Genomic DNA, 17,369 nt, shown 5'->3' with positions numbered 1-17,369 from the left:
AAAATTAATATAGTTTGCATATTATGGCCTGTGCATATGTGAATATTTGTATAACAACATGATTAGCACAGTAAGTGGTGAAGGTTTTGGAGGCGTTTCAATGAAAGCTAACAAAGCTGAATGTGTTATCTGGTAGAAAACTTATCTTCAGTCTGACAGCAGCACATGAGGTTAAATTTAGACTCTTCAAAGATGAGGATTAGAGGAATTTAGAGGCTGAAAGTGAACAGAAGGAGTTTAAAAGTTTGACTCTGGCGCCCTCTCCTGGCAAATCAGAGAACTGCAAGTGTGAAAACGATCAAAGATTTTCAGTTGAACAGCAAAGACTGAATATGTTGCTACATAAACAAATTATTTACCATAGAAAGATGAATCTCTAACTTTTTTCAGGTTTCTATTGTCACCAGCGTCTTTATGACTGTGCCGATGAACACCAAATTTTGCATTTACTACAGAATCAGGTTAGAACAAATTGTTAATTTTTAAATAAGACATAGAATAAAATGATTTTGATGGAATATCATGATTGTAAGATTCCTTAGAGAACTGCAAGTCACAGATGATTGGTTCAAGCACCTTCCGGAAGTTGAAAATCGGACAATTCTTTCTGTTATTACAGTTTCTGGTTGCTGAATGAAGTAATTTTAGTGATCTTTTTAAAAAAGACAACATGCATTTCAAACCCACCAGTGTGTTTCTGGGGTTCAGAGGGTCAAAATTATGTCCCATTAAGTCACAAAAGACATTTTTTAAAAATTGTTTTTACAGTCTGGGAATGGAAAACCCACCGGCATGATCTGCTGCAGGTCATCCAGGGTGGCAGTTGCCATGCCAACAAGGGCATTTTGGTCACATGGTGCCATAGGTGGAGTGAGGAGCTTCCTGTAAAGACAAAACTACAGGCTGTGTTCTATATCTTCAAAACATTCCTCCTGAGACTGGAGCAGCATAAAAGAAAGATGTATACAGCAGCTACTGTATGTTGGGCTCACAGAGAAATGAAGCGTGATTTTTGGTCAACAGTTACTGTTTATGTGTGACAAATAAAAACACACCTACCTGTAACAGTAGAGCGGGAAGTGGATGTCCAGAGCGATGCTGTTGTAAACTGCTAAGCCCATCAGCTGATAACGCACCAGGTCAAGGAGGAAACTGATAGCCTTCCAGTGGGACATTAATGCCTTAAATCTGTGCATAATTAAGATTTTCTACATATTAAATTTGCTCTACGATATATATTTTCTACACATAGAACAATCTGTGTGATATCTGTATTTATATTATCACTATTTCCTACTAATGGAAGAATATGTGCAATACTTCAGTTATTCCAGGTACAGAATATTCCTATTTCTACATACAGAAGAATTTGTACAATATCAACAGTGCTTATGTGTATTTCTTGTTCATTTTTATTTTAATACTGATGTTCTACCCCCCTTTTCTTGCTGTGGTATTAATAGGACAAATATAGGCACAACTTAGCATTTCTTATATGCACTTATCAAATAGTCTATGAAATTCCAACTTGAAAATCTATACTTCCAAACTTCACAGTGAGTATGCAATGTCTAGAGGCAAACAGAAATTTGATTAATCTTGAAGTGTTAGTGTTAATATTGCAAATAAAACCACCACTGGCACAGCTTTAACACTAGAAGTCATTTGTTTCCACTTTGCTAACAGCATTCACCAATAGCAGCAAGAACGTTGACGATTGATCAGTTTTAATAATTTAACCTATTAAAAAACATATATATATGAGGCAGAAGGTGAAGAACATGTCAGAAAACGTACTGTTGATTAGCTGCAGTACCTCTTACTGTCTTATACTCCTAGTTGGGACATCATGTTGACAAGCAGAGAGAATTGCATTGGTTTAAGCAAGCAACGGGCACCATGACAGAGACTTCTGTGGTGGTTAATGGTTTCTGGCAGGAGCTCATGATGGCAAGACATCTACAAGGGAAGTTTACTAGCATCCAATTTGTTGATCTAACCACAAACGTCATGTGTCTATGGCAAAAAATAAGAGAAAAATTCATCAGCATATGAAAATGTGTCAGTTCCATCCAAGTAAAACAGCAGATCTCGCACTGTATACCTGCAAGCTTTTAGCATCTGATTTCCAACTTTTCTTGAGTCCAATAGAGTCACATGAGCCCGTTTTATAAAGGGCACCAACTTCTCTGGATCTGAACCATGGTGGAAACATTTAGAAGGTACAGATTTAGGTTGGCAATCCAGAACGGAACCGGTTCTAAGTTGGAGGAAATGCCCTTCGAGAGACTGGAGCACTCGGCCCCATAAACCACATTTCATGAGCTCAGTTTTCACTATAAGATGTAGATCTGGCAAATAATCATCATGTTAGATACGAGCAGAGACCAATACCTGAGTCATTAAAACATCTTAAATTCATGTAAATGGCTTATAAATACCTGGTTTTGCCACCAAGATTTGTCAAAGGGAACATTAACAATCTTGTTTTTGTAATACTATCAATACTTCAGTGAAAGCAAACAGAAAAAGAAAGCTGATGACAGAACAGAAGTTAACTCTGGTTCCTTTAACCCTCATCATACCTACTGACAGACTGCAATGAGATGATGTTCAAAGTCAGAAATACAACACTTCACTTCACCCTAAAACGTTTGATGGAAATCAGATTAAATGTTTATGCTCTATTGCACAAGACACCACTAGAACAGTGTGTGATGCGTGTGACTGAAATGGACTCGAAGCTGTAGAAGGCGGTGGGTGAAAAAGAACTACTTGGGGCTCAGAGGGTTAAACTAGAAAACATCAGACAGAAAGCTGCTCGACTGGAGTCACATTTTCTTCTCTTCTTCAGTGTAAAATCTGGCATCATGGTTGATTTGCAAGCACACGTAATCAAAAAGCGTTGGTGATTTCTTACATTTTCATTAAACAATTAAACAAATGAATCAATTAAACGGAACAACCCAAACAAGAATGAAACTATTCTATTAACAAGTATCATCTGTTACTGCTACGCCTAATTTAGAGTCTCGGAGCTCCAATGAAAAACATTCATTATAGAAAAATGTAGGCGCTGAGCGGCTTATGTAAAAACAGGCTCTCTGACTAACAATGGCGATCACCTTAACTGTCTCCGGAGAGTTACACAACCTCACACACCCTGTTCTGCTCACACTAGTTGGTCACAAACTCTTGAATTTGGACCAAAGCTCTTTGAGAAATTTACATTTTGGGCTGTGATCAATACGACAAGTATATATACGGTTCTTGAGCTGCAGACTAAATGATGTCAGGGAGTAACTTCAGTGTGTCGTCTGTGTTTAGGTTTGAAGGTGATGCTGAGTTCAAGTAGTGAACGTCACAAACACCTGCAATTTCTTTTCCATCTTTTACGTCTGAGGGGTGGCGGCTCAACACACACACACACACACACACACACGTATACACAAAGTGTTCACAGCTGCCACATGTGGCGACCATATGTGGTGTAGTGTGTGTAAGCCGAGCGTGTGTGTGTGTGTGTGTGAAATGAACACAACTGATTACAGGTAGGTGACACACACAAGAATGAATAAATGCCCCTCTGTGCACCACACATGTACACGACATGAAAATAAACATACAGTGTACTTTTACCGCAACCACTGAGGTTATTAGGGACACACACACACACACACACACAGAGACACACACACACACATATCAAAGAGAGGGTAACTCAAAGCATTTAGAGGCCCTCGTTCATATATCCTCACTTCATGGGACAGCCGTGAATAAAGCCGTCTCTCTCTCTCTCTCCCTCTCTTTTCTTTTTATCTCTTTATCCCCCTCTCTCCCTCCCTTTCTCATGCCAGCTCTGTTTCACATTATCTCTCTCCGTCTGCCCACTTCCTTGTATTCGCTACGCTGCCTCTCGAACAAAACCAGCATCAAAATGCAAACAGAAAGGTTGCAAAAGTATTACCATGACAAGATATCTAATTCAGATCATTTAATATTTTGTATCTGCTGATGCCTGATTACATTTCTGCATTGTAGATCAGCTGTAATACCAGGTTGTGCCACCAGGTGGAGCCTCATACTGTTTAATACTGTAGAGACCAGTGGAAACTTCAGTGCTGGCGAGCAGAGAGCATTGAGGAAGTTTAGCTAGCAAAGGGACACCATGACAAAGACTACTGTGAAGCCTAATAGCAACCGGCCATTGCAAATACACTGCAAAAACTCTAAATTTTACCAAGTCTATTTGTCTTATTTTTAGTCAAAATGTCTTATCCCACTTGATTTAAGATGAATCCACTTAACAAGTGACATTTCAGCAGATGGAGGGACTTGTTTTAAGACAATACATCTTAAATATCTTGTTAAGTCAAACAATCTTGAAATTATCTTGTTTTGAGTTGAATTTTACAAGAAAACTCAAAATAAGTTTAACCCTCATGTCGTCCTGCGGGTCAAATTGATCTGTTTTAAAGTTTGAAAATGTGGAAAGAAAAAATATTTTCACAGTGAAACTGCTGATGTCCACATTTTCAACATTTTTGGGAAATCTTTGAACATTTTTTGGTGAAAAAAAAAGAAATGCTAAAAATGTTTCTTAAGAACATTCACGCAAAATGTTTTTATGTGAATGTTCTTAAAGAAAATATTACAAGTTTTACTGATATATATGTAATCACTTTAGATACTTAAAGGATTTTTTTGGAAGATTTTTACTCATTTGTTGAAAATATTTACTAGAATTTTCTTGCCAAATTTGGGGGATTTTTTAAAATCAAACTTTTAAGGGAAACTTTTTAGGAATTGTTGGGATTTTCTTCCAGAAGGTTTTGCAAATGTTCATAAATTTGGGGATTTTTTTTGCTGAACTTTTGGATTTTTTTCAGATAAGGAAACAATATTTTTTGGTGCCTGTAAATGAAGACAACAGGAGGTTTAATACATCTCAAATTAGGAGGTTACATGAAAGCAAAAATCTATTTTTGAGTGAAAAACTGCTAACACGACCCCTGGATATCACACAGCATCCCTGACGGCTCTGATCAAGCAAATCTTCAATTAAATGAGCAGAAAGTAGTTGACACCGACAGAACCTGAAGCATTCAGGCCCACTTTGCATGCATGATGGTGTCCTCATGCGGCGCTGTAAAGAGTTTCAATCTGCAAATTACTGGAGAAAAACAGCAGCTGTGCGGCTCATCAGGACACGGTGACGGTGTAAATACTACGGCTGAACATTCAGTTCTTCAAATGCCAAACTCCTGATCTGAAAGATAAATAAAAACGCCGTCTGAAGACCTTCACACTTCAGTTTATGCATCTGGCAGCTGTAACAAACGATGATCTCAACCAACATGACCTCATTTGCTCTTCATCTACTTCACGTTAAAAGCTGGATTATCAAATTAGCGTGCTAGCACCTCATTGAGCATTTCAGTGAAATCCTTCACAAACAAGGCAGCTGCAGCTCATCTTTGTCAGGTTTCCATCTCATTCTGTTAAATCTTTGTCTCTCTCTTTCTCATCACTGCTTGCTCCGGTTTGGTTACGTCTGTTTATACTCCATCATTCCACTTTACGCTCCCGTCGCACCACTTTTCTTTCTGCTTTTCATTTATCTCTATTACTTTCACTCTCCCTCTCTGTTGTACATTTTCCCTCCGCTGCCATGACGACTAAACTGGAATTAGGGGAGAAAAATGAGGTCTTAGCACATGTGCCGCCTCCGTGGAACACCCAGGAGCAAACACACACATATTAACTCACATGCTTTCGCTCTTCTGCTCTCTTTATTAAACTTTCTCTTCTTTGCACAGTCGTTGGTTCTGCCTTAAAATAAACACAAACACACTGATTAATTTCCTGAAGACGCACCCAAACCTAAACCTAAACCCAACTTAACCAGAAGTCCAAAGTCCTTATCCTCAAAATGGATGATTTATGCTATTTTGTCCTCAAAGGAAAGCTGAATTGCCACAGTGTGTCTGCGAGAACACAATTATGTCGCCAAACGTGGGTAATTCAAGTCCTCACACACAGTAATCTGGCGAAGAACAGGCAGCTATTAGGTTATATAACCTTTTGACAGTTCCCAGCTGGCTAGTAACTGAGCCCCGAGTGCTGGATCTACTCGCACACATGCTAACCACACATGTACAGCAAAGACATACACTGAGACTTCTACACACAGTCCTGGAAGTGCATTTTACAACCAGCAGAAACAACAGCACAGTGACCATGCATTGCTGGAAAACTGTTGAAAAAGTGAAGCTCGTGTACGAACGACTTACAGAAACTTTCCATCATTTGCAGTTCGGTCACAGTTGTTACATAAGCGCCTGATTGCAATTATTAAAGCTGACTGTGCACAACTGGTAGAAACACTCACCTGAATTAAAGCTGCAAGAAACCAACAGAAGTGTTCCAATCAACTATTTCCTTGTTGTGTTCCACCATTTGCACCAAATCCATTTACACCACCGTTCAAAAGTTTGGCGTCACTTAGAAATGTCCTCATTTTTGAAAGAAAAGCATTTTTTTTCAATGAAGATTAAATGAATCAGAAATCCAGTCTAGACATAGTTTCAGTCATTTAGAGCAACCTAAACTAAAATAGAGCAACTTGAACTCATTTAGAGCAACTTTAACTAATACAGACCAACTTTAATATAGATCAACTTTGATTACTACCATCGACTTTAACTACTGTAGAGCAACTTTAACCAATACAGAGCAACCTTAACTAATGTACCACAAATTTAACTCATTTTTTAGCAACATTAAATAATGCAGATTAACTTTAACTAATGTAGAACAACTTTAATTCATGTATACTACCGTCTAAATGTTTGGGGTCACTTAGAAATGTCCGTATTTTTCAAAGAAAATCATTTTTTTCCAAAGAAAATAACATTAAATTAATCAGAAATAGCGTTAAGACATTATTAATGGGGTAAATGACTATTCTAGCTGGAAACAGCTGATTTTTAATGGAATATCTCCATAGAGGTACAGAGGAACATTTCCAGCAACCATCACTTCTGTGTTCTAATGCTACATTGTGTTAGCTAATGGTGTTGAAAGGCTAATTGATGATTAGAAAACCCTTGTGCAGTTATGTTAGCACATGGATAAAAGTGTGAGTTTTCATGGAAAACATGAAATTGTCTGGGTGACCCCAAACTTTTGAATGGTAGTTTATCTCACAGCGCTTAACTTCTGATAACTGACCTGCTGCATTCGGTGAGCATCCTTTGAGATGGTAACATCAAGAATTTAGTTGCAGATCCAAATACCATAGCAAAAAGGAGAAACCAACAGCTTGGACAAATGGATTTGCAGCATTAAAATAAGCTATACTCATAAATCAACAACTAAGAAAGACAGAAAATGAACAGAAGAAGATGATAAAATAATTGCAATTATTTGTAAGATGATGAGACATCAACACCAAGCATGATGGTGAAGTGGATGCAGAGACCATTTTAGAAGCTGAATAAAGTCAGGGTCATTTTAGGTGAGGTCAAAAAATGTCCATGCATTACAGCTTTACAGCCACTACTGAGGCGTTTGCTAGATTTCTGTCCACCTGACTACCATTAGTTATTACTGGGCAGAGCAGCTATCTAATGAATGTAGGTGTGGTTGTTGGAAGTGTTGCGCAAAATAGGTCCATTTACTGCTGAGACAAGGTGCAAAGGGAGAAAATGTGCAGCTGTTTGAGGTATAATATGTGGTCTTTAGTCAGAAAGCTGCTGGACACAATCTTGTCTACAAGAACTTAGATGTATCAATAACTTTTAAAACTTTTCTTCCCTAGAATATCCACTATTGTGAAACAACATCCAGTAGAAGCAACCAGAGCATTAATCATCACATCTGGTAGTGATGTTTATGGACTCAAAGCACCTGGAAAAACAAGAAAAATCACTGTCTTGGTTTAAATGCTATGATAAGATGCGTTTACTGTTTTGACATTTGACTAAAACCACAAGTTTTCCCAAAGTGCTTCTATTGCCGCTGCTTCTGCTCCAAACATCCACCCCAGAAACCTCATCAAAATGAAAAATATGATGCTTCTGAATTAAAATCCAATCAGTAATTATGTCTCATGAAACCATCCAAGTGGCAAAACAAATGAGGGATTTCTGGAAGAAAAAGTTTCTGGTTAAAAACTTGGATTTGCATTAATGATCTGTGCAAAGAATCAGACACCATTTTTGATAGCTTTGCATTATTTTGCAGGAAAACAGAAAATATGCACCTTCATTAAGAGTCTGAGTGGGCGACTCCCCATTATAACTGCTGAATATGCATGCCGGATGCTGGTATAGATTACTGCTGTTTTTATTATCAGTTCAAGAAGCTCCAAAGCTGCAGGGCTCTACTTCAAAGTATAAAGAAAAGATGGAAAAACAAGAGAAAAACAAAACAATCAGCTGAACTTCTGGTAAAAATCTAGTCTGGATTCAAGCTGATGCACACAGATAAACACAGAATCAGTGAGCTTGTGTTGTTTACATGCAACTCAAAAGACAGTGCAGTGTTTATTATTCTTAAAAAGATTTAAAAATGCCTTGAACAGTATTTTAAAAACTTGTTTTTTTAAGTGTATTTGCTGTGCAGCACTTGGGTGTGAATCCACTGAGGCTGCCGTGTTTTGGAGAAATGATTCGGTTTCACACTACGTCTATTAAATTTTACATTCTGGGCTGAGATGTGTTTGTTACGTGAGCAGGTTCGCAGCCTAAAAACACATATTTTAGTAGCTTTTACTCCTCTGTGGTTTGAAATAGAAGAGCATTAAAGCGAAGGTTGGGAGGGGGAGCGAATGAGGAAAAAAATGTGTGTATTTGTGCACATTTTAAAGTCCGAACGTCCAACAAAACGCTCTGAAGCTTTGTCTGCAGGAGACAAACACCTGGAAGCAGCTGCTGTGGAACCACTGAAGCTCTGAATATAATGAAAGCTTTAAAATGCTAATGTGGTGCAGGTGATAATCAAACTACTCTGGTACATGTGGAAGCAAACGAACGTGAAACAAAGTACACTTTCCTTTTCACTGAAATTCAATATCCCACCTGACAATGTGTATTAAGAGTGAATAAAACATGTCTACTGTGAGTCCTCTGTATGTGGTAACGGCCAACAACTAAAGGAATGAAAATATGCTCATTAGGACCTCTAAAGATGTTCCATCATTTCAACAATAGCAGTAAACGGAAATTTAAATCCAAACTAACCTCTTCCATCCTATCACTTCCTGTTTTGGAGCAAAAAATGCTGAAATGACACCTAACATAAAATAACAGCTTCTGGACCAGTCAGCAAGCAAGAATTTATTATTTTTGTCCGTCTAAAACAAAAAACAATCTAGAATTGTGTAACTTTTACCATCAAAATGCTGCAAAACCTGGATTGTAGTGGTCATTGTAATTTTAGACAGTGTGCGTTTGGGCTGCTCTTGCATAAAATACTTATGAAATTAAAAACTGATGCTACTTTTGCAAAGACAGGGAATTATTGAATCCTCAGATACCAAATATGTTCGTGTTTTTGATGCACAAATCGATAATAGTGGAGGGAATCTGTAGTTTAGCAACGCGACAGATACCAACACAAAGTCCCCTAAGAACGCTTTACTTGTGATAAATCCTAAAAAAAAGTGTGTACATACCCTGATTTCTTTATTTTTGATTAAAGGATACAGTCCCAACCAACTGGAACTCAGAATAGTTGTCACACTTCCAACTGCTGAACCAATGGCAGCGCGAGTCCTTCATGTAGGTGAACATTCCTAAAAGAAAACACAAAAAATGTAAATATCTGGGTAAATTAGAGACATGGATTTATGGATGGATGGATTTACTGGTAAAGCAGCTGGAATGAGGCAGGAAGTGATGGAAAAGCAGTGATTGAAAACAAAAAAGAAGCACAAAGGTGAAAAGACGTAAGTAGACAGAAATGAGGACAGAGAAGAGGGTTCGAGTAATGTCACAAACAGACACACAAACTAACGCTGATCGCCACATAACTCCACTGCGTTCCTTGGCGGAGTAATAAAATAAAGAGCTCTCCATTTATTTAGGAACATCTACATTACTATTTCAGAGAAATATGTTTTTTACTTCTGTTTTGGTGTAAATAAAACTGTGACTTCGCAATGGATTTCCCTCCTCAAGAAACCTCTGATGCAAAGGTTTCTAAACAAACCAAAAAGGTTCCTCCTCAGTGTCGAGGGTGAGGAACCCCACAGGGTTCTGGGAGGCTTCTTTATTCTTGTTTAATGAAGTCCGTTTTCTCTTGAAGTTGTTTTCCACTGCAAGAACTTATGGGCAGTCCAAGGGCAGTTGAGGTGCAGTAACTGCCCTGTAAAAGAGTATCTACTCCAGGGTAGAAACTTCAGAACGGCCCTGAAAAACTCTTGTATGGGGTTTGATGCTGACTGGTTAAATTCCAAGAAGACCCCTGCCACTTTGATGAGTCGCAGTGTTCTCTCAAACATTCACTTCAGCACTTTTCAAAATTCACCATAAAGACCAAAACAGCATAAATAACCCTCCAGAGTTACGTCCAGTAAAGACTGTTTGTTGCCATCTTAGCACGATCACAGCAGACATCGCAGTGGAAGCTGTTAAATCCAGGTGAAACTGAAAGACCCAAAACGTCTATTACAGATCACTTCCTGTAAACCTTTGCTCTACCTCGTGCCTCGTCCTGAGTTCCTACAGGTGAAAGACACTTTTTTATTTGCTGGCTTGGGTCACTTAACTTGAAAAACAGAAAGAATTGTGAGAATGTGCAGCAGAAATGCAGACGCAGATCTAAATAATCACAAAACAAACCCAGTCACTCCTTGTTCCCAGAGCTCAGGTTGCTCCCATCTGGTTCATCACATATAATCTGCCAAGACGGAGCGTTTATTGGTGATGATGATGATTATATTTACCGCTGACTGTTCAAAGTGCCCCTCTGGGGTAAATAAAGATTACCCTGGCCTCATATAACAATGGAGAATTATGAACAAATTGAGTGGTGGAAAGAAAAATACAGATGGAAGCCAAGTTTCTTCAGAAAAGCAGAAGATAACCAATTACAAAGGTTGAAAATTAGAGAAGAAACAAAACAGCAAAAGAATAATGAAATGAAAAATGAAGAACTACTGATGCAACAAAGTAATCACCAAATTCTAATCACCAAAAATGTAAAAAATCTGAATAAAAACGATTAAAACAATTTGACATTAATATTCTGATAATTTCGTGATGTGTCCATTTGATTTTGCTTCTTCATGAAACACTTTCTAATCTGGATTTTGGAAACGGTGCTCCATAAATAAAGATTATTACAGTTAATAGTGCTGAAAAACAAGCTGCAGTTTCAGGTTTAGAGACCAGTTCTTATCTGGCTGTTTCTATTTTCTCCACATCCCCTGTCGACACCTTGTTGACATCCATAGTGTGTGATGTTGTCGACGTTTTCAGTGAGAGTCAGAACCACTTCCATCCATCCATCATCTACATACTGTTTAATCCCTGTTAGGGTCCTGGAGGATCTGGAGTCCATCCCAGCTGACTTAACCCTTTAAAGGACACTCATTGAAATACTTTGAAATTCAAAATTTCAAGAACATGAGACTTTTTATTTTTGTTACATTTTTCAAAATTTGTAATTTTCATGTTGAAATTCAAATTCAGTTAAGTTACCATATATGGTTCCTTTCCTGTTAGTGGTTAAAAAAATAAATAAAAAAGTTACAAGAAATGTATTTATCATCACTTAGCACAACTACTCAACCATAAAATGTGAGTTTCCTCAACTAACCCTGGTTTAGTTTTGACGTTTAGACTGCAAATATGGAAGAGGACCGAGCCACAAGTCCGTCTTTTTCCAACTTCAGACAAAAGAGAAAGTTTGATACGTTCCAGGTCTCTTCTGATTGGTCAAATGATGTCGTGTGCTGTAATGTAGAGTGATCTTCGCTGATTGGCTGGGTGAAACCAACATGCTTCTTGACCTCACCGAGAGGCAGAAGCAACGACATATTTAATGTGTGCAGAAGTTACCAAATGATCACTTGTCCAATGAAGGGCTACGCCTGTGTTATGCTTTCCAGACAAACGTGACATGCAGAAATTAGATACGTGGAATGAGCACGAGATAACGCATGTAGCTTTAATACTCCATGTGGCCTCTGCTTCCAAACTGCAGGGGGCAGTATATCGTAAGCACACGTCTACCACGGTACTAAGCTACAGTATAAGACGTTTGCCATCGTTTACACCACTTACAACATGGCATTTTACCAAATAGTTGCACTTTCTTTTAATTTGCTTTTATTCTAATTTTATTGTTTGATTTTAACTGGAAAGCACTTTGGTCACCTTTGAGTGTTGTAAAGTGCTCTATAAATAAATCTTGATTGATTGATTGATTTCAGCAGTTAGTTTTAATTTAACGCCACAAACTGCTCACAACCCGGACATCACGGTGATCTCTGTGTGATGAATCGTATAAATGCCTGTATTTCTGAACTTCTGCTGCCAGGAGCTCCTGTTCTTCTGCCATGTTTTCCGCTTGTCTCCGTCCACATTGTTAGAAAAATTTGGAGGTGTGCGACGCAAAAATTTTCCGCTCGGTAAGGACTGTGCAAGAAGGTGTGGTTGCTAAAATGATGTAATCCGTCTGCGCAGAACCACGCAGACAAGTCAAGCAGAAAACAAGCTTTAGGGCGAAGGCAGGGAACACCTTGGACAGGTAACAGTCTATCACAGGCCTACATATACAGACAAACAATCACACTTGCATTCACACTTATGGACAATTCAGAAGCACCAATTAACCTCAACATGTTGTTGGACTGTGGGAGAAAACTGGAGAACCTGGAGAAAACCCACACATGCACAGGGAGAACATGTAAACTCCATGTAGAAAGATCCTGGAAAGGCCGGGATGCAAACTGGGGATCTTCTAGCTGCAAGGCGAAAGTGCTAACCACCAATCCACTGTGCAGCCCCAGAGCGACTTTAAAAATAAAAATAAAAAAAGGGATAATGAGCAGGTTGTGAAGCAGAATAAACTGGAAGCTTTTCCAGCTCCGACGGAGAGAAACAGCAGCAGTCTGTTCTGAGTGGAGACACACATCTGGACCGCTCACATCTCCGAACACCAGAAACCGACACCGAGTCATGAAAGAGCCTGTGTGTGTGTGTGTGTGTGTGTGTGTGTGTGTGTGTGTGTGTGTGTGTGTGTGTACACCTGCCTGTGTGTGTTTGTGTGTTGGAGTCGGGGTTTTCCCTGCGCTGCTGCTGCTGCTGCTGCTGCTGCTGCTAATGAGGGGAACACAGCTTTCATTGAGCGTGTTGCTTTGGGCCGACGTCCTCTGGCACCGAAAACACAGACGACCACGGAAAGATGGAACGACGATGGAAAGAACAACTAAGAGCGAGACGTCGAAGACGCAGATGCAAAGACAGACGCTCGCTTGGTTTCCATTCAAGTATTTTCTATGCAAATTCCAACTCAGTGAAAGGCTAAACAGCTAATCTTATATCAGCGCTGTGAAAAGGTTTATACCCTGAAATGACGTGAGAATGTTTCTGGTGGAAATACAGCAGCAGCAGTAATGGAAATAGAAAATGCAGAAAGTGAAGCAATTTGGATTTAAATAACGTCTCTCCGGTCGTCTATGAAAAGTGCGACTCCAGGCAGTATTTTTTTGTTAAAGTTTCGATTTGAGAACACACTGGTTATATAACATGCTGTTTGTGACGGTCGGTTGCGAAATAAGATTAAAGGATTTTTTACTGTCGGTAAAACCCATGAAAAGTCCCAAACCAACAAACTTTATTAATCCCAGTGACAGTTGCTCAAGATTGCAGAACTTGTGAAATGTGCAAAAATGCAAGAAGTACAAGACGATGCAGAAAATACAACAAAGCACTACAGTGCACCAAGTTGTTGGGAGGTATACAAACAAGAACTAAGATGTGAATGTATACTACACCCTAAAAGGATTGTCTTTATATCCAAAGTAGAGCTCCATTTTTGACCAAAAACTGTTAAAAAATGCACCATTGAGTACCAACTTCAGGGTAGGTATTGAAAAAGTTCCTATGCAGGGTTTGGTGCTGATTGCTTAAACCTGGAAAGGACGAATGCCATATTTTCTGTCCTCTCGATGTCCTTGTTGAGTTGTGTTCTTCTCCTCTCTAACATTCTTCACATAGGCTAACATAGCATATCTCCGTCTTTTTATTTATAATCACAGCTAACTACTTTTAGCTGTGATTTTTGTTTTGTCGTGGTTTGAGCTGTTGAATCCTACAACATCATGGAAACAGAACAGCTGAAAGTGGCTGTTTTCATGAACACTGACGAACCCATCCTGAGTTTCTGCAGTAGAACGCTGCCCATACTGTGCCAGAAACACTCACTCTATCATCAAAAGTGTAATAATCCACCTCTGTAAACAGTCCCCTGACAAATGCGCTGTTTTTCTAATATTTTGATTTATGTCTGATAACAGCCATCGTGCCCAGCTGTAATTTGTGAGCTGATTTTTATAGATTTACTTATCCTCAGTAGGAACCAAAGGGCCTGAAAGTGAGAGTCTTAAACTGAGTTTCCATCAAAAGTCCTCCTGCACTTACGGGCAGAAATTTTGCAAGAAACTAGAGGTTATTTCAAAAATACTCTTCAGTAAAATCAATCAAAATCACCCCATTTAGAGATGCGTGGTTTTCACTGGACAGAAAGGGGATGAAAAATTGTAATCTGAAAGGTAACTACAGCTGTCAGACTGATGCAATGGAGGAAAAAGTCATTTTTGAGATGCAGCAGAGTGCAATTAAAAGTTGCAAGAAGTGGAAAGACTGCAGTAAAACACAAGTACCGTGAATGTATTTAAGTCCAGTAATTGTGTTGATGTATTTAGTAACATTTCACCACTGAATCTGACATGAATCAAACATTTTCTTTTCACAAATTTACAGCACTGGAACAGTTGTAGACGCATGCAGCTGAATCAATACTAAACTATTTATCTGCATTCTGGCAAACCTGCATCACCTTCAGTCCTGCTGCTGTTTGTGTTTGTTCTGCACAGACAGATTTAAAAGCACTTTTCAAAGTGATTTATGGAGACTGGAGAACCCAACACCGCTGCAAAGAGTGAATTTATGTGCCTGTTTAAGAAGACATTTGTGTTACATTTGTGTCGATCAGGATAGAGGATTTAGAAAGACAAGAGGCTAACAGACAAAGAGAAGGAGACACAAAGCGACAGCTAGACACTGATATAATTACAGTCAGGAGACGACACGGAGAAGAGAAACAAACCGAGAGAAGAAGACGGTCTGAATGAAAACTGCCTGAAATGAGAGTTAATTGCCGAGTTTCCAAAAGCAACAGTGAGCGTTTCTCTCAACCATCTGACACTTATTGCTGATGCAGCTTCTCTGACCTGAAAACTCCCAGGGCACATCCACCGAGGCCTCCAGCTCATAAAAATGTACTTTCCACTTTTATCCAATAAAAATATGATTTGCTTTCCACTTGTTCTCAATAAACTGTGGCTTCACTTTCCACTGACTGTGTATCAGGGAGGATTTACCTTCCAGATTCTCAACCTTATCTGTTACTCACAGCTGCTCCCCGAGGATCCATCGGGGAAGCAGCTTTTCAATCTTCTTCATGAAGGCTGGTTCGGACAAACGGCACATTTAGTGAATCTCACCGTAGTCTGTGTGGAAGATCTGTCGCACCAGCAGCAGGAACCACTCCTTGGTCAGGCCGCCCATGTCCAGACCGGCCTCCCCGACAAAAGTCACCCGCAGCTTCTTCTTCAGGTCGCACCGCTTCCTCGTCAGCTGCAGAAATAACACGGAAAAAATGTCTTGTTTTGCTGAAGAAATGATTTGTCTTGTGTGAAAATAATCTGGAAAACATTTTCACCCTCCGCTGTCCCATCATTTACAAAGCTGCTTCCTCCAGACTTCAAATGCAAATATGAAATGGCTGCGATCGTGTAAACTTCTGCGGACGAAAAATTAAAGATAATTAGTCTGAACCTCACTGCGCGAATCTGGGTTTCTGGGTTCAGATCAGATTTACGGTTGGGTTTAGACAAAGTGTTTGAGGGAGACGTATGAATGCAGAACATTAAAGGCATACTTGCTAATCCTCAGCCGCCTCTCCCAGTGTTCCCACACCACAAAATCTGCTCATTTTTTTCCTCACAAAGAACTCATTTCAAAAAGTCTATTCATCACTTGTTATCACACCCTCGGTCTTAAAGATTCCACTTTCCACCCGAGACATTCGTCTGCGTCTGAGAGATGAATTCCTTCCTCTGCAGTGGAGAATGCATGTAAACACTGGTTAATTAAACTGTGATTTAAATGTACATAAAAAACAGGCTGTTGGAGGTGTCCATCAAAGTTGGATGAGGAAACCTGAAATACATTAAAGTGACTCATTACAGACAAAAACATGCTTTTTATCCACTGCTTAATTATGAGATTTTGGTTTATTTTGCTTCCTTCTTTCAGATTATTGAACATAAATAGTCCGAATACAAATTTAGGAGTTTATTTTACTGCATTTTGTGTATTTTCATGTGTAGATTTGAGTTAAAATGCATTATTTTGGAAAATTTTTCCTCAAAATAATTTTTTTCCCTCCTACTCCAAGTCAGAAATCTCCATTTCAGTAGCACTTAGATACACAAAACGTCCTGGTTTTATTCCTGCCTGTGTTTTAGAGGACTGTACGGCAGGATTTATACATATATGATTCACATCCTGATTTAGAGAACATTTTATTCCCAAAAACTAGATGTAAATTGAGCTTTTTCTGGCTGTTCACTATATTTTCTGATTTCCAGAGTGATTAAAAAAAAACTCTGCAACAAAACGATTTGATTTTAATATGTCAACAAAATAAACTAAATAAAAATTCTGAACCTGACTTCATCAGATTTCTGTTCTGGAATTAAATGTAAATTGGTACATTGTTAGATAAATAATGCATCATATGCATATTTATACATGAAATTTCAGAAAACTGAATAAAAAAATCTGCACATTTCAAGTCGTCAACTGGGGGAGTTTCATTTGATATAAATAAGTAGATTTTTTTTCTACACTGTTCATGTTTAATTCAACAAAAAACAGATATTCAGTCACATCAGCAATGCTAGTTTCTCAACATACACAAAACAGATTTTTTTCTGATTTATTACAATAAAACACCTAAATCTCTGTTGTTAAATACCAAACCAAACATTCACAATAAAAAAAACTGCCATGTGACCCGAGACAAACAACCTGATTGGTCGTTTCAGCTTTCTATTTGGAGGCAAGTTT

General features: G+C 38.7%; 1 protein-coding gene across 2 annotated transcripts in view; it reads right to left on the bottom strand.

Annotated features, from left to right (window-relative positions):
- The window catches only part of hectd2 (HECT domain containing 2), a 79,903-nt gene that overhangs the window by 28,202 nt on the left and 34,332 nt on the right, over positions 1–17,369 (bottom strand). For both annotated transcript variants that reach the window (XM_023266754.3, XM_023266755.3), the window contains exons 13-16: positions 15,740–15,872; positions 9,711–9,799; positions 1,060–1,124; positions 789–882 (exon numbers count right to left, since the gene is read on the bottom strand). In XM_023266754.3, the coding sequence (XP_023122522.2) occupies positions 789–882; positions 1,060–1,124; positions 9,711–9,799; positions 15,740–15,872 (381 nt within the window). The remainder of the gene's footprint in view (positions 1–788; positions 883–1,059; positions 1,125–9,710; positions 9,800–15,739; positions 15,873–17,369) is intronic.

This window comes from Amphiprion ocellaris, chromosome 16 (genome assembly GCF_022539595.1).
Source record: "Amphiprion ocellaris isolate individual 3 ecotype Okinawa chromosome 16, ASM2253959v1, whole genome shotgun sequence".
Classification (NCBI taxonomy): domain Eukaryota; kingdom Metazoa; phylum Chordata; class Actinopteri; family Pomacentridae; genus Amphiprion; species Amphiprion ocellaris.
Note: the sequence above shows the minus strand (reverse complement) of the source record. Positions and strands in the feature narration are given on the sequence as shown.